This window comes from Littorina saxatilis, linkage group LG8 (genome assembly GCF_037325665.1).
Source record: "Littorina saxatilis isolate snail1 linkage group LG8, US_GU_Lsax_2.0, whole genome shotgun sequence".
Classification (NCBI taxonomy): Eukaryota; Metazoa; Mollusca; class Gastropoda; order Littorinimorpha; family Littorinidae; genus Littorina; species Littorina saxatilis.
Window position 1 is genome coordinate 44,930,432 of NC_090252.1, and position 18,957 is coordinate 44,949,388.

At 41.1% G+C, this 18,957-nt stretch overlaps 1 protein-coding gene across 1 annotated transcript; it reads right to left on the reverse strand.

The window, feature by feature from the left end:
• Positions 1 to 726: 726 nt before the first annotated feature.
• On the reverse strand, positions 727 to 18,894 carry LOC138973633 (tetraspanin-7-like; the record flags this gene model as incomplete). Its single annotated transcript, XM_070346363.1, is given in 6 exon segments — positions 727 to 4,261; positions 5,631 to 5,711; positions 9,361 to 9,501; positions 13,190 to 13,288; positions 17,794 to 17,868; positions 18,628 to 18,894. Coding segments are annotated over 6 exon segments (735 nt in total), but the record flags the coding sequence as incomplete, so codon positions are not given.
• Positions 18,895 to 18,957: the final 63 nt, after the last annotated feature.

Here is an 18,957-nt window from a genome sequence, read left to right on the forward strand (position 1 = left end):
TGTGTGTGTGTGTGTGTGTGTGTGTCAGTGTGTGTGTCAGTGTGTGTGTGTGTACAGGGGCGGACGAGGGGGGTTCAGAGGGTGCAGGTGCACCCCCCCTCCAGCAAAAAAAATTTTTTTTTAATTTGGGAAAGATGATTCTATGACCATTTCTAAGTTCAAATGGCACCAGATGGCACCATTTTGCTTCTTTGGGCAAAAACATTTCCGGGGGGGCATGCCCCCGGACCCCCCTGGCAAATTCGGGCGCTTCGCGCCCATCACATTCACTTTCGATTCAAAGTGCACCCCCCCTTACAAAGCAACTGATCCGCCCCTGGTGTGTGTGTGTGTGTGTGTGTGTGTGCCTGTGCTGGACTTGCAGGAAGACAAACGGCGTCGGAACGGTATACGTGCTGCCAAGTGTGCACGCCCAGAGCGCAGTGTGAACCGAGAGTGAGTGTGTCATTGTGTGGAAGTTTTGCTTGATTGATTTATTTATGATTTAATTTGCTTTTTGGTTCAATAGAAAAATCTGTGTACGTTATACTTTGTATTTTGTGGTGTGATTCGCCCGAGTGCGAGACCCCCATCCCCGAACGCCTCTGTGGGTAGAATTGTATACTTGTGTGAGTAACGTGAGTGTGTAGATGAGAATGTGAAAGTTGCTTTGGACCCAGACACACACAGCAGACTTCAACGCAACAGCTAAGTTTCAGCCTGACAAAGAAATTCGAGTGACACAGCTAAGGGCTGTACTTGTTATTTCTCTATTAAAACAAATGTTTCAAGATCTTTAGGCCAATAAAAATAAATTGTCTGTTTCTAATAACATGGGTAAACAAAATAGGGTAGGTAGGTAGGGATTTAAAAAAAAAATTGCCAGGATAGAATTCTTGAAAATAACTAAATGACACAAAGAGACAAGACTCGCTATAGATAGATTTATAATAAAAAAAATTAAAAAATGTGACAAAGGATATAAAATGATTGTTTTACCTGGTCTGGAATCTTCAGTAGTAATTGCATAAAAAAGTCTGATATATCAATTATCATGTTAACTTTTTCTTAAAATTGGGTGCGCTAAATCCTAGTCTGTTTGTTTTTAATGGACTAAGAAATCCTTGGACTGACAGAAAAGATGTATTTTAAAAATGTCCAGTTGCTTAAAATTACTTATTTTTCTAATTGGAAGAGAATATGCACTCTTTTGTGTTCAAATGGGTAGGGGGCGGGGGTAGTAAAAGGATCACAGTTCAAGATTGTGCGCAACAAGAGGTGTGTTTGTTTTAACTGTGATAAAGAGCGAAAACTCAACTTGGTATCTAACACTATTTCTGAACACTGTAACCACTGTAACCACTTTAGCACTTTCAAATTTTTTTTTCTGTCTTCCAAACTTCTAATTCAGCTTCAAAAATGAAAAAAAAGGTTTTTTTTCTGAATTCAACAGTTAAATCACTATGTTGGATATTCTATTTTGCTTCCCTATTTATCTTCTTAGGTTTTTGATCATCTGATTACCTTGCTTTCCTATTTGGAAGATCTTCTTCTTCTGCGTTCGTGGGCTGAAACTCCCACGTACACTCGTGGTTTTTTTGCACGAGTGGAATTTTACGTGTATGACCGGTTTTTTACCCCGCCATTTAGGCAGCCATACGCCGTTTTCGGAGGAAGCATGCTGGGTATTTTCGTGTTTCTATAACCCACCGAACTCTGACATGGATTACAGGATCTTTTTCGTGCGCACTTGGTCTTGTGCTTGCGTGTACACACGGGGGTGTTCGGACACCGAGGAGAGTCTGCACACAAAGTTGACTCTGAGAAATAAATCTCTCGCCGAACGTGGGGACGAACTCTCGCTGACAGCGGCCAACTGGATACAAATCCAGCGCGCTACCAACTGAGCTGCATCCCCGCCCTGTATTTGGAAGATAATATGCACTCTTTTCTGAAAAATGGGTAGGGGGTGGGGGTAGCAAAAGCATCAAAGTTCAAGATTTTGCGCGATAAGAGGTGTGTTTCTTTTAACTGTGACGAAGAGGGATAACTCAACTTGGTATCTAACACTATTTCTGAACACTGTAACCACTTTTAATTTTTTTTCTGTCTTCCAAGCTTTAAATTCAGCTAATAAAGTGAGTAAAAAAAGTGGGGTTTTTTCTGAATTCAACGGTTAAATTACTATGTTGGATGTCCTAGTTTGCTTCCCTATTTCTGTTCTGAAATTTTTGATCATCTGACTACCTTGCTTTTCTATTTGGAAGATAATATGCACTCTTTTCTGAAAAATGGGTAGGGGGTGGGGGAAGCAAAAGCATCAAAGTTCAAGATTTTGCGCGACAAGAGGTGTGTTTCTTTTAACTGTGACGAAGAGGGATAACTCAACTTGGTATCTAACACTATTTCTGAACACTGTAACCACTTTAGCACTTTTAATTTTTTTTCTGTCTTCCAAGCTTTAAATTCAGCTAATAAAGTGAGTAAAAAAAGTGGGTTTTTTCTGAATTCAACGGTTAAATTACTATGTTGGATGTCCTAGTTTGCTTCCCTATTTCTCTTGTGAAATTTTTGATCATCTGACTACCTTGCTTTTCTATTTGGAAGATAATATGCACTCTTTTCTGAAAAATGGGTAGGGGGTGGGGGAAGTAAAAGCATCACAGTTCAAGATTGTGCACGACAAGAGGTGTGTTTCTTTTAACTGTGATGAAGAGGGATAACTCAACTTGGTATCTAACACTATTTCTGAACACTGTAACCACTTTAGCACTTTTAATGTATTTATTTCTGCCTTCCAAGCTTTAAATTCAGCTAATAAAATGAGTAAAAAAATAAAAAAATCTGAATTCACCAGTTAAATCACTTTTTTGGGTGTTCTTTTTTGCTTCCCTATTTCTGTTCTGAAGTTTTTGATCATCTGATTACCTTGCCTTTCTATTTGGAAGATAATATGCACTCTTTTCTGAAGAATGGGTAGGGGGTGGGGGTAGTAAAAGCATCACAGTTCAAGATTTTGCGTGACAAGAGGTGCGTTTCTTTTAACTGTGATGAAGAGGGATAACTCAACTTGGTATCTAACACTATTTCTGAACACTGTAACCAGTTTTGCACTTTTAATTTATTTATTTCTGTCTTCCAAGCTTTAAATTCAGCTAATAAAATGAGTAAAAAAGTGTTTTTTTTCTGAATTCACCAGTTAAATCACTATGTTGCATGTTCTATTTTGCTTCCCTATTTCTTTTCTTAAGTTTTGATCATCTGACTACCTTGCTTGTCTATTTGGAAGATAATATGCACTCTTTTCTGAAAAATGAGTAGGGGGTGGAGGTAGTAAAAGCATCACAGGTCAAAATTTTGCGCGACAAGAGGTGTATTTCTTTTAAAATTTGTGAAGAGAGATAACTCAACTTGTTATTTAACACTATTTCTGAACACAGTAACCACTTTCACACTTTTAATTTATGTTTGACTGTGTTCCATGCTTCAAATTGGGCTTCAAAAATGGATACGTAAGGGTTTTTTTCCAAATTCACCTGTAAAATCACTATGTTTGATGTTCTATTTTGCTTCCCTATTTCTCTTCTTCAGTTTGTGATCATCCGATTGTTTTTTTGTTAACATATTCACAATAGAAAATCTCATACCTATGCTCAAACTTCAGTCGTTATCTCAAAATTGTGCGCGACAAGCTCTATTCATTTTCTTTTTTCCTGATAAACAAAACACTGAACTAACATAAAAACAAACCTTTAAAACTGCCTAACCACTTTGAAATATGGCCTCAGGTGTATACTCCAGCCTTAAAAACATTAAATTTCGATTCAGGTGTCTGCCTGTCTATTCCTTTACTCACATCCGGTGCGAGCATTGCAAAAAATGTAAATCTATATCAAGTGGTTCTTTCTTATACAAAGGAGCGTGTGTCAATGGAGATAAAAACTACTTTCTTATAACCGTTACTTTTTATAACGGAGTTTCTCTTATCCGGAGAAAGTGGAAGAAAAAGGGTTTTCTCGTTAGCAATGTTTCTTACAAGCGATGTTTTTATAGGTGGGTTCGACTGTATTTACTTTTTTCTGGGAGAGAGAGGGGGGGGTGGTGGGGTGGTGGGGTGGTATCATAACCACAACTTGTTTTTATTGTTGTTGTTGGCCTAAGCAAAATGAAGGCAGATATGACATCATCGACCAGCATGAAGGTTGAGCGATCATTTAGTGCCAGGGCCTGGTGTCAGCCTGGCGAAGATTAGATACGTGAATCCAAGAATGGCCTCCGCGACCTGAAAGATACAACAGAAATTGGACGATTTATGTGGATTTTCTATTAGAAAATAATTAAGGAAAGAAGAAAGGAGTGAAACAAAGAAGGAAGGACAAAAGAAAGAAAGAAAGAAAGAAAGGAAGAAAGGAAGAAAAGAGACAATTTTAAGAAAAAAATAACAAAAAGAAACAGAGATAGAAAGAAAGAAAGAAGGAAGGAAATGACGAATAAAGAAACGAAATTAATGAAGAAGGAAGGAAAGAAGGAAGGAAGGAAGGAAAGAAAGAATGACAGGCATGGACAATCTGACGTACAGAACGGTAGGCAGGGAAAATGCAAAACAGGAAAAAACAGACAGATGATAATAAAGACAATAGAAACAACAGACGAGTGTTACTGTTTTAAATACCAATCTCGTTGGTAATATGAGCTAAAACCAAGAAGGCAATTACAGATTGTTTTGCGGTTAGACATGAGTGTTGCAGCCGTGTTTTTCAAAAGCATTGGTCAGACACAGTGATTCATATCAGATTTCGTAAAGAAAACGCAACAAAATACACAGTAAGCCTACATGTATGATTAATCGAGACTTCTATTCTTATCGGTTTTTTTTTTAGTTTTTTTTATTTAAAGCATATCTTCAACATCAAACACTACAAACATATCCATTTTTGGATTTAGGCAATTATCAGGTAAAAACTGGTTTCACTTTTGAAATTCTTGTTTACAAAAATATCAGGAAGTGGCATATTAGACAAGGAACCAAATCGGAAAAAGACGCTTAGTTAAGAAGTTTAAGGCACGGGAGGTACTCCGGAGCAAATTTGGTTTCAGTTGACAGACAAATGCATGTAGTCTTTGAAACAACTTTTCTTAGTACCCAAAAGAGGCAGCAGCTATACGTAATTTTAAGGCAAAGTAGCCCTTTTTTTTTTTTAAATGCACTTCAGAAAAAAACACTTTGTTGCAAAAATCGGTAATATCAGCATAACCGCAGGCAGCAGAGTAAATATTTCTGAGTGAACTATCAAGTAAATGGAAGATGTTTTTTGTTTACTTTTGCCAGTTTGCCAGTTCGTTTTTGGAACTTTGCAAAGCAGTGTCGTGTCAACTGTTTAGGTCTGGGGAAACGCCAATGAAAAGAGCCGAAGAATCCCCGAGCGTTTCTATTGGGTTTGCTTTTGATTATCCATGTATAACCTGCTTCCTGCAGCTATGGTAACCGGGGATTTATTGCCTGGGGAACATGATATTTATATCCCAGCTGCTTGTGAATGAAAACTCGTGAAAATGATGACAAACCCTGATGTTCACCCTGTCAGATATACCCAGACATTCCCCTGAAAGATATACCCTGATATTCACACTGTCAGATATTCACGCATTACCAGGAACGAAACGAAACTGCCGTAGAAAGCCAATAATCCTTTGTTCTTAACAACCAGATCCAGGATCATGTCGTAGCATCCCTGAAACAGACGAGAACCTCTTTGAATGACTGTGTTTGTTTATTGTTAATGTTAGTCTGGTTCTCGCTCTCTGTGTTTGTTTAGTGTAAATGTCAGTCTGGTTCTCACTGTGTTTGTTTAGTGTAAATGTCAGTCTGGTTCTCACTGTGTTTGTTTAGTGTAAATGTCAGTCTGGTTCTCACTGTGTTTGTTTAGTGTAAATGTCAGTCTGGTTCTCACTGTGTTTGTTTAGTGTAAATGTCAGTCTGGTTCTCACTGTGTTTGTTTAGCGTAAATGTCAATCTGGTTCTCACTCACTGTGTTTGTTTAGCGTAAATGTCAGTCTGGTTCTCACTGTGTCTGTTTAGTGTAAATGTCAGTCTGGTTCTCACTGTGTTTGTTTAGTGTAAATGTCAGTCTGGTTCTCACTGTGTTTGTTTAGTGTAAATGTCAGTCTGGTTCTCGCTCCCTGTATTTGTTTAGTGTAAATGTCAGTCTGTTCTTGCTAACTGTGTTTGTTTAGTGTAAATGTCTAGTTCTCGCTCACTGTGTTTGTTAAGCATGAATGTCAGTCTGGTTCTCGCTCTCTGTGTTTGTTCAGCGTAAATGTCAGTCTGGTTCTCACTCACTGTGTTTCTTTAGTGTAAATATCAGTCTGGTTCTCGCTCTCTGTGTTTGTTTAGTGTAAATGTCAGTCTGGTTCTCGCTCACTGTGTTTGTTTAGTGTAAATGTCAGTCTGGTTCTCACTCACTGTGTTTGCTTAGCGTAAATGTCAGTCTGGTTCTCGCTCACTGTGTTTGTTTAGTGTAAATGTCAGTCTGGTTCTCGCTCCCTGTATTTGTTTAGTGTAAATGTCAGTCTGTTCTTGCTCACTGTGTTTGTTTAGTGTAAATGTCAGTCTGGTTCTCGCTCTTTGTGTTTGTTAAACGTGAATGTCAGTCTGGTTCTCGCTCTCTGTGTTTGTTTAGTGTAAATGTCAGTCTGGTTCTCGCTCACTGTGTTTGTTTAGTGTAAATGTCAGTCTGGTTCTCGCTCTCTGTGTTTGTTTAGCGTAAATGTCAGTCTGGTTCTCACTGTGTTTGTTTAGCGTAAATGTCTAGTTCTCGCTCACTGTGTTTGTTTAGCGTAAATGTCAGTCTGGTTCTCACTCACTGTGTTTGCTTAGCGTAAATGTCAGTCTGGTTCTCGCTCACTGTGTTTGTTTAGTGTAAATGTCAGTCTGGTTCTCGCTCCCTGTATTTGTTTAGTGTAAATGTCAGTCTGTTCTTGCTCACTGTGTTTGTTTAGTGTAAATGTCTAGTTCTCGCTCACTGTGTTTGTTAAGCGTGAATGTCAGTCTGGTTCTCGCTCTCTGTGTTTGTTTAGCGTAAATGTCAGTCTGGTTCTCACTCACTGTGTTTGTTTAGTGTAAATGTCAGTCTGGTTCTCGCTCTCTGTGTTTGTTTAGTGTAAATGTCAGTCTGGTTCTCGCTCACTGTGTTTGTTTAGTGTAAATGTCAGTCTGGTTCTCGCTCACTGGGTGTGTTTAGTGTAAATGTCAGTCTGGTTCTCGCTCACTGTGTTTGTTTAGCGTAAATGTCAGTCTGGTTCTGGCTCTCTGTGTTTGTTTAGTGTAAATGTCAGTCTGGTTCTCGCTCACTGTGTTTGTTTAGTGTAAATATCGGTCTGGTTCTTACTGTGTTTGTTTAGTGTAAATGTTAGTCTGGTTCTCGCTCACTGTGTTTGTTTAGTGTAAATGTCGGTCTGGTTCTTACTGTGTTTGTTTAGTGTAAATGTCAGTCTGGTTCTCGCTCTGTGTGTTTGCTTAGCGTAAATGTCAGTCTGGTTCTCGCTCACTGTGTTTGTTTAGCGTAAATGTCAGTCTGGTTCTCGCTCACTGTGTTTGTTTAGCGTAAATGTCAGTCTGGTTCTCGCTCACTGGGTTTGTTTAGCGTAAATGTCAGTCTGGTTCTCACTGTGTTTGCTTAGTGTAAATGTCAGTCTGGTTCTCACTGTGTTTGTTTAGCGTAAATGTCAGTCTGGTTCTCACTGTGTTTGTTTAGCGTAAATGTCTAGTTCTCGCTCACTGTGTTTGTTTAGCGTAAATGGCAGTCTGGTTCTCGCTCTCTGTGTTTGTTTAGCGTAAATGTCAGTCTGGTTCTCACTGTGTTTGTTTAGCGTAAATGTCTGGTTCTCGCTCACTGTGTTTGTTTAGTGTAAATGTCAGTCTGGTTCTCGCTCACTGTGTTTGTTTAGTGTAAATGTCAGTCTGGTTCTCACTGTGTTTGTTTAGTGTAAATGTCAGTCTGGTTCTCACTGTGTTTGTTAGCGTAAATGTCAGTCTGGTTCTCGCTCACTGTGTTTGTTTAGTGTAAATGTCAGTCTGGTTCTCGCTCACTGTGTTTGTTTAGTGTAAATGTCAGTCTGGTTCTCACTGTGTTTGTTTAGCGTAAATGTCAGTCTGGTTCTGGCTCTCTGTGTTTGTTTAGCGTAAATGTCAGTCTGGTTCTGGCTCTCTGTGTTTGTTTAGTGTAAATGTCAGTCTAGTTATCGCTCACTGTGTTTGTTTAGTGTAAATGTCAGTCTAGTTATCGCTCACTGTGTTTGTTTAGTGTAAATGTCAGTCTAGTTATCGCTCACTGTGTTTGTTTAGTGTAAATGTCAGTCTAGTTATCGCTCACTGTGTTTGTTTAGTGTAAATGTCAGTCTGGTTCTCGCTCACTGTGTTTGTTTAGTGTAAATGTCAGTCTGGTTCTCGCTCACTGTGTTTGTTTAGTGTAAATGTCAGTCTGGTTCTCGCTCACTGTGTTTGTTTAGTGTAAATGTCAGTCTGGTTCTCGCTCACTGTGTTTGTTTAGTGTAAATGTCAGTCTGGTTCTCGCTCACTGTGTTTGTTTAGTGTAAATGTCAGTCTGGTTCTCACTCACTGTGTTTGCTTAGCGTAAATGTCAGTCTGGTTCTCGCTCACTGTGTTTGTTTAGTGTAAATGTCAGTCTGGTTCTCGCTCACTGGTTTTTTTAGCGTAAATGTCAGTCTAGTTATCGCTCACTGTGTTTGTTTAGTGTAAATGTCAGTCTGGTTCTCGCTCACTGTGTTTGTTTAGCGTAAATGTCAGTCTGGTTCTCGCTCACTGTGTTTGTTTAGTGTAAATGTCAGTCTGGTTCTCGCTCACTGGGTTTGTTTAGCGTAAATGTCAGTCTGGTTCTCACTGTGTTTGTTTAGCGTAAATGTCAGTCCGGTTCTCGCTCTCTGTGTTTGTTTGCGTAACTATCTACTTGTTCGTCGTGGATTTGTGTTGGTATTGTTCTTTGGTGGTTGTTTTGTCTGTCTCTTTGTCTTGTTTTGATTGCGCGTTTGTTTCCACATTTTGCATTGTAAACAATGCTGACAGGAGCATTATTGGTACAAATTCCCAGCGATAATAATACATTGATTTTGTCGATGGAAAAATCCAGCAACAAAACCTTACGGGAACTCAAACAAACACACACACACACACGAGTAAACACACACACACACACACACACACACACACACACACACTTACACACACACACACACTCACACACACATACGGAAAATTCCCCCCGACACACACACACATTCACACACACACAGCCCCCCCCCTCCCCCGCACACACACACACCTTCCTCTCCCCTCCCCCTCCCCCGCTTTTTACAAAAAAATACCTTCTGCTTGTAGACGTTTACGGTGATCGTGCTGGTAGCCTTCCGGTCACCCAGCTCAGTGACAGTGCAGTTGCCCTCGCAACAGCTGGCAGGGGGGCTATCCCCAAAATCCTCGGGACCTTCTATCCCGCAACAATCTACCTGAAAGTAGCCATGGCGTTTGCGAGAGATGATGCAGCTACATGCCTTGTTGGAGTACCTATATTAAGGACTAGATAACAGTTGAAAACTTTCCTTTTCACACAATATTAGACCAACCCGGCCTAATGTCTTTTCCATTCCGTTTCCTCACGTACTCTTCTCCCACAAAGTTGGCATGATTGTTGAAAGGGTTCGTGTGTATATGTCGTGCCGAATTCACGTAAATTTTAATTGCCGATTCCGCATAATGGGCAACATTTTTGCCCATTTCGCGTAATCGGAAAAACGTTGCCCAATACGTGAAATTGGAAGCGTTTTGCAGAAATCGCGTACAGGCTTCTAACATTTACCCATTTTGCGAAATCGGCAGCCACTTTTTGGTTTTAAAGTTCTCAAATGCCTGGGATATCATCACACTTAGACAACTAGATGCCCCAATGGATATATATCGCAATAATCGATAAGTTATGGCAAGTTATTGCAGAAAATGTAGTTTTCGTGCATTTCCGGAGTTATGCTCGACACAGACCAAAATAGACCATACAAAACATAGTAGGGAGGTAAAGCAATGTTAATGCAATGTTCTGGTGACACAAAAAGTAACAGACTGGCTGTCGCTTTTGCGAAATGGGCAAATTTTAGAAGCCTTTCCGCATTTTCGACAAAACGCTGCCGATTTCACATAATGGGCAGCGTTTTGCTGATTACGCGAAATGGGCAAAAATGTTGCCGATTCCGCGAATTCGGCAATTCCGTGAATTCGGCACGACATATATATATGTCACAGTGGAAATGAGAATCCAGTGAGATTCCGAATCGCACTGGTGGAGATTGGAATTCCAGTTTGCACTAGGGCAAACTAGAATTCTCATCTCCACTGGATATTTGTTAGTGAAGATTGGAATTCCAGTTTGCCCTAGTGCAAACGGGAATCCAGTTTCAGTGGAGATGAGAATTCCAGTTTTCACTAGGGGAAATAGGAATTGGGGGAAATAATGTGTTCAAAGGTTTATAACTGTTGTTAAAACCATTTCATCTTGAGTCATTCATGACTTTAAGGCTTACTCATTGCAGATATTGAAATGCAGAAATAAACATAAATATTATTGAATTGATATAATCGAACAACACAGAGTAATTGCGCACAATAAGGTTGTTTTTTTTATCAATATCATATCACAAAGTTAAAAGTTTATATAAGATGAAGCATGAGATAAAGAGAGAGATAAAGAGAGAGAGAGAGAGAGAGAGAGAGAGAGAGAGAGAGAGAGAGAGAGAGAGAGGGATTTCTTTCTTTCTTTCTTTATTTGGTGTTTAACGTCGTTTTCAACCATTCAAGGTTATATCGCGACGGGGGAAGGGGGGAGATGGGATAGGGGAAAGGGGGGAGATGGGAGAGAGAGAGAGAGAGATGTCCTCGGCCATCAGTATTATTGTATTGTATTGTATTGTAAAACCACGACTACTGAACGTTCACTCAGTCGTTTATCTGTCTGGCCTTCTCACTTCTTTTGTGAACTCTTAGTCCTAAAGAAAGAGTGAACACTAGTCTTCTCCACTCAGTTAGAAATTTAGACTTGCTGCAGTTTGTTTTCTGCTAAACTGACTCAGAGAGTGGATCATGGAGCAAAAGGAGAAATGTTATATTCTTTTAGAGCAGCATCTTGAATCTTTGGATACAAACAAAAAAGATGCATTTTGTATAACTCAAGAAAAGTACAAGATTGAAGCGTGTCTGCATTCTATACCCGGACAAACATCCCAACATGGAGCACAATTCATCCACTGGAGCCAAAAACAGTTCAAATTGGAAGAAATTGGTGCAAGGAACATTGTGTACTGCAAAAAATCCAACAAGCCAGTCATCACATCGTTTTCCAATGTCATGGACATGTAGGACATTCCGGACGTGTAAAACATGGGCAGAAATCAAATAATATTTATTTTTATTTCTGCATTTCAAAACCTGCAATGAGTAAGCCTTAAATTCATGAATGACTCAAGATGAAATGGTTTTAACAACAATTATAAACCTTTGAACACATTATTTCCCCCAATTCCTATTTCCTCTAGTGAAAACTGGAATTCCCATCTCCACTGAAACTGGATTCCCGTTTGCACTAGGGCAAACTGGAATTCCAATCTTCACTAACAAATATGCAGTGGAGATGAGAATTCTAGTTTGCCCTAGTGCAAACTGGAATTCCAATCTCCACTAGTGCGATTCGGAATCTCACTGAATTCTCATTTCCACTGTGACATATATATATATATAGTGTGTATAGCATATAATATGAATATTGTGTGAACAGTACATGTTGTGATTTTTGTACGTATGGTTAATTGTTTTATGTAGGTTGTACATTTAATTGTTCTATTCTGTATATGTTCTTTTGTAAAGGGCCTAGAGCCATAGGTTAGGCACTTACAAATGTCCAGTTATTATTATTAGAACATGATTTGATGGCATAATGAAAAATTAAAAAACATAAAATAAAAAGCCGTTTGCTTTTCATTTCATTTCATTTCATTTCCTATTGTCCCATTGCTGGCAAAATTCGGGTCTCTTAATTCCTCCCAGTGAAAAGCGAGTACGATGGTGGAACGACCTCCAAAAATCTGAGAAAATCAGGTCTTAAAAAAGAGGGTGTCTTAAAACGGGGGGGGGGGGGGGGTAAATCAACAGAGGATATGAATAGGAAATACATACAAACTAAGGCCCCCCCCAAAAAAAGTCTGTTTACGGTATCCCGACCGACCCTATTTTTTCGCGCGACCCTAGACTTTTGTTTGGCATTTGGGGGGGAAAAAAAAAGAAAAAAAAAAAGGTCTTTCTTTTTTGGCAAAATAACTGAAAAATATGGTTTTTAGGAGAGAAAAAAAAGAAAAAAAATCCCGACCTACCGACTTTATTTTGTTTGCCTATGTTACCGTAAACAGACTTTTTTTGCCCAAGGGAGGAAGTCTTAAATTGGGGGGGGGGGGGGGATGTCTTTAAAGGGGAATTCCACTGTAGCAACGAGCAGTCACGACGCCTGACTTTTTGTTTATCATTTTCAATACTTTATTGTCCCATCGGGGCGCTTCCTCCCAGTGGAAAGCTAGCAGCAACAGAGTCGCGCTACTCAGGTGTATGCGTGTTTAGGTGTAAACAGCCACCTGCACTTATGTGGTGACACGGGGGTAGGATATGGCTTCCGTCTATGAGTCTTCACATAAAGATGACCCGTGTCCGTCCTGGCCCGGATTCGAACCTGCGACCCAGCCTCTACATTTTGAAAAAATAGATTTTTTTTTTTAAACATACTTTTCTTGATCACAATAATGTTTGGCTGGACAAGACAAAACATGTGTATCAGACACTTGCATGACCTAATTTCTGACACTGTTATACTATGACATCGTAGCACACACACAGACACACACAGACACACACACACACACGCACACACACACGCACACACACACACACACGCACACTCACACACACACACACACACACACACACGCACACTCACACACACACACACACGCACGCACGCGCACACACACTCACACACACGCACACACTGACACACACACACATACACACACACACACACACACACACACACACACACACACACACACACACACACACACACACACACACATGCCATAAACGACAGAGAATAATGATCAAACATACGAAATAGTGCACTCCGTTGGTTGCCTTGGTGAAGGCTAGGTCCTTGCCGTACTTTTCATTTAGAAGATCTGATGCTTGTTCTCTCAAGAAGGTATGTATCTGTTGACGTCATTCCTAGATTGTCGTCATCACCGTTATAACGAAAGAGAGAGCGAGAGAGAGAGAGAGATAAAGAGAGAGAGAGGGAGGGAGGGGGGGAGAGACAGACAGACAGACAGACAAACAGACAGACAGACAAACAGACAGACATGCAGAGAGCGAGAGAGAGAGAGAGAAAGAGAGAGAGAGAAATATACAGATAGGAGTAGAGAGAGAGAGTGGAAGATAGAGAGAGTGAGAGACAGAGAGACAGAGAGAGAGACATACAGACAGACAGACAGACAGACAGACAGACAGAGATGCAGATATATATGAGTTGTTCTTTGCTACTGGTCACAAGTGGGGGTCAGCTCACACGGACGCATTTTTCAATACAGTCTTGGGGAGAAACTGGTCACAAAGCACCCAGTACATGCCAGAGAGATAGGAGAATCGGCACAATCAAAGAAAATAACAAATTCATTCAATAGATATGGAAATATTAAGATTTACTGTGAAAATGCCAGCAAAAATGGCGTCCAAAAACGGGAACGCACACTTGGTGCGTCTTTGAAGACTTACCTCCCGTTCTTTGTTGTTGATAATAGTCGTGTTTGTGCTGTTGTTGTTGAAATAGTATCTAATAAAACTGATGCAGTTCTTGAAATGTTGCAAATTATTGTTGTCTTTGTGAAATGCGAGAGTGTTCTGAGGCGTAATCTGCATACGGCTGATGTCCCACATAGGGTACCCCACTTCGATCAGCGTATCACTCCAAATGAGCTTCATAGCAGAAAAGCAGATACACTACCAACACACTGCATAACAGATCTACAAGTCTGAGCCAGAATCATTGAAATTTACTTTCTGTATAAAATATTGCAATCAAATTTGTTCACGATGTCCCACAAATAACGCAGGTTACCCTCGCCTTCGATTCAAAGTAACTCCAATCTGACTTAATTACAATCGAAACGCAGATGACGAACTGATTCACCACAAATTTGTGGTATTTTACACACAAATTTCAACTGTGTTGTTTCGCGATAAACAGCCATAAACAAACAAATGTGGCGCCGTCACGTCGCCTTGGAAGGAATAACGCAGGTGACCAAGGCTTGTTTCCGATACCTGTCTGATTAAAATCATCGTTTTTTTCACGAATGACGGCTCTTTGGCAGATCTGGTGAGTTGGAAACTGTCTATGAATGTTTCATTTAATGTCAAATGCGTACATTCTTGTCGATATTGTTACCTTTGGGCTCATAAATTAAGTCAATCGTCGTGTTGTCCGAAAGTGACTTTTGTCAGCATAGAACTTACTGTGCTTTGATCATTGACTGAGAAGAATCTTCCGATGACACTAGTTCATTTCACTACGCGACTGCAGATCTGCAAGGAAACTTATGGCAGGGGAAATAAGCTTAACTGAAGACGAATAAGCGGAGTAACTGTTCTTCAACGGATTGCTCTTACACTGATCTAAATATTTAGATCTTGTCGTCTGCTAGTCTGCTAGTAAGTAGTCTTCGGTCGTGTGAAAGTCACATCTATTTCGACTGTGTGCATCGATCCGTGTAGTGAAATGTTGATCTTTGATGATTTGGCAACATAACTTCGCTAAATGTGCTTCGAGTGTATCTCCCCGTTAACCGCATTTGAAAACGTCTTTTAACAAGACCATGTTTCGACAGCCCAGACGGGGAGGATCCTCGATAGCTCACAGGGTATATAATGTTTTCCGCCGTTTTTTGAAGAATCCTTTCAAATTTGCTATTCCAAAAGTACCTTATGACACGACTCGAGTGGCAAAGAACATTCTCTGCAATTCCTGTCTCAGTCCGTGCAGCCGTTTCGGGTCCTATCGTCATCATACAAACATACACACAGACACACAAGAACCAGCTTTAAAAGTTAGATTGTGTAGGAACCATGTGAACCAGTGATTTTTTCTTATGTACAACAGATACTACAGTATTTCTGCTTTATGAAAAGCAATATTTCAAAAACAAAACTAGAGATTTGAATTTTGACCACTTTTCCCCCTTTCTGTCACCAGTACTGAAGAACAACTCATATACAGGGTGGGCCATAAAAAGTGTCCACATTTAATTTGTTAATATTTTTCCTGTAAAGTGATATTTTCTTTTCTGTTTCAGATAGAATTTGAGACAAGCATCTTAGAATTCTTTTAAAGCCTGAATGGATCACATTCCAGTACAGGAAAGGACCAAAATCGTTGAACTTTACTTTGCTACCAATTCTGTGGTTCTCGCCCAGCGCGCTTTTCGGAGAGAGTTCCCTGGCACACACTGTCCATGTGCGAGAACTGTGAAGCGCCTCGTGGATAAATTCAGGGTTATGTCCTTTATTGTTATCTGCGAGACTACCAGTGTTCCTGAATTTATCCACGAGGCGCTTCACAGTTCTCGCACATGGACAGTGTGTGCCAGGGAACTCTCTCCGAAAAGCGCGCTGGGCGAGAACCACAGAATTGGTAGCACAGTAAAGTTCAACGATTTTGGTCCTTTCCTGTACTGGAATGCGATCCATTCAGGCTTAAAAGAATTCTAAGATGCTTGTCTCAAATTCTATCTGAAACAGAAAAGAAAATATCACTTTACAGGAAAAATATTAACAAATTAAATGTGGACACTTTTTATGGCCCACCCTGTATATATATATATATATATATATAACATCAGAAATTGTGAAAGAAACAATTGAAAGTCAGCAGAGACTTTGACAAAATCTCTTAGCAGAGAAAGAGAAAGAGAAAAAAGTATCCCTTCACAGACAGCCTATTGGGAGCATCAGATCCTCCTCAAGGGGGACCAAGATTTACAATGCAAAGTCCCTTTGAGGGGAACGTATCACAAGGAAATCTAGTCCTGAGGAGGACCATTGTTTTATATTATAAAACTAATGTATAAATTTAAAAGATAGAGAGCGAGAGCGATAGAGAGAGGGAGGGAAAGAGAGGGCAAGAGAGAGAAAGAAAGAGAGAGAGAAAGAAAGAGAGAGCGAGAGCGAAAGAGAGAGCGATAGAGAGAGGGAGGGCAAGAGAGAGAGAGAGAGAGAGAGAGAGAGAGAGAGAGAGAGAGAGAGAGAGAGAGAACTCAGAACTCAAAACTCAGAACTTTATTACATAAGGATAAAGGTTTTAGGCTTAGCCTAATCTTCCAAAAGACAGAGAGAGTCAGACAGACAGACAGACGAGGACACAGACACAGACACAGACAGACGGTCAGACAGGCAGAAGATCAGAAGAAAATATAGACAGACAGAAGGGATTTACCGGTAGAGTCATAGTGATGAGTTGGGTTGGGGGGGGGGCACACACACACACACACACACACACACACACACACACACACACACACACACACACACACACACACACACACACACACACAGTGACACAGTCACACAATACTATACAATACAATACAATAACTTTATTAATCTCTAAAAGAGAAATTGCATTGCTGAGCTTTTGTGTCCGTAATAAAACATACATAAACATTCAAAAATAAGCATTTGTTCTTTGTCATTCATACATTCTTGTGTTCTTATACATTTCTTCAATTCATACATCAATATTCTATCCTAATTATGTACATACATTTATTCTCTATTCTCACACGCCACATATCACCCTCCCCACCCCACGCCCAACCACAGACAAACATAAATACCAGAACGATCCAGCAAACACACGGACATTTTGGCATCAGCTGACAAGCCTATGCTACTCACGTCAGAATCTCTGCAGAGGAAGAAACTGGCCTGACACACACCCACACAAACCAGAACGATCCAACAAACACGCGGACAAGTTGACGTCAACTAACAAGCCTATGCTACCCAAGCCAGAATTTCTGCAGAGGACGAGACTGCCCTGACACACACACACACACACACACACACACACACACACACACACACACACACACACACACACACACACACACAAACCAGAATGATCAAACAAACACATGGACAATTTGGCTGACAGCTGACAAGCCTGTGCCACTCACGTCAGAATCACCGCAGAGGAGCAGACTGCCCTTACACATAGACAAACCAGAACGATCCAACAAAAACACGGACAATTTGGCATCGGCTGACAAGCCTATGATACTCACATCAGAATCGCCGCACAGGAACAGACTGCCCTGACACATGGACAAACCAGAACGATCCAACAAACACACGGACAATTTGGCATCAGCTGACAAGCCAATGCAACTCAGTCACGTCAGAATCTCTGCAGAGGAGCAGACTGCCATTACACACACACACACACACACACACACACACACACACACACACACACACACACACACACACGCACACACACCAGAACGATCCAACAAACACACGGACAATTTGACGTCAGCTGACAAGCCTATGCTACTCAAGCCAGAATTGCGACGGAGCAGCAGACTGTTTTGACACACATACAAACCAGAACGATCCAACAAACGCACGGACAATTTGGCTGACAAGCCTATGCTACTCACGCTAGAATCGCGGTTGAGGAAGAGACTGCCCAGTGTGATGCAGAGCACCGCGACAATGGACACGATCACAGCAAACTGCACACAGTTCAATCGTTCAATCAATAGAGGCTGATACCCCAGTCACACAGAGACGCCGCTTCTACTCCGTTGTAAAAGTGTCGGAGAGCGTGGCCAATCGTGGGCCAAACGTGGGAGGATCTCCGTGAGCGTGGTTTGGTCGGGGTGGGATCTGCTAGGTCGCGAAGCTGCACGCTCTCCCTGCACAAAACAAGCGTAGTACAGTCTTGGCGCAGTACAGTCGTGATGTAGTCTTTGTTATGGCCCCCGTCGCACAGCTCTACGTTTTAACGACGACCATGCCGATCACTCCGATTTGAAAAAGTTATGAAGTCGGGGCTCACCGTCCAAATCCAGCACATGGCGAATAAATAAAAACTACATCACGACTTTACACGACTACGCTTGTTTTGTGCAGTTCAACATAAGCGTTGGGAGAGCGTGCAAGCTTCCCGACACACACACGCACACACACACGCACAAGCATACACACACACATACACAATCACACACCCAAACACACACACACATACATACACAAACACACACACACACAAACACACACACCCACACACATACACAAACACGCATAAACACACACACACACACACACACAAACAAACACACACACACACACACTCACATACACAAACACACACAAACACACACACACACACACACACAAACACACACATACATAAACACACACACACACACACACACACACACACACACACACACACACACACACACACACACACAAAACATTAGACCTACCGACAACATGACCTTGTTACCGGGACGGATGGCCGCCGCCAGGCCGAGAGAGGCCAGCGCGCACAGACACGTGCTCGCGCCGCACATCCACCAACCGACTTTCTTCACCGGCAGGGTGTTCAGCCACGAGAGGTCAGGAATATTCTCCTTGTCAATGTCACTGTCAGAGTTGTCCACCTCCTTGTCCATGTCGACGAACTTGTTCAGGATTTTCCCGCCCTCCACCACCATAATCACCCCGCCGGAGAACATCAGTACAGACATGATCTAGCAGTAGAAAGACATAGTGGGTATGATGGTGGTGGACCACGCGGACGATTCGGACATCCT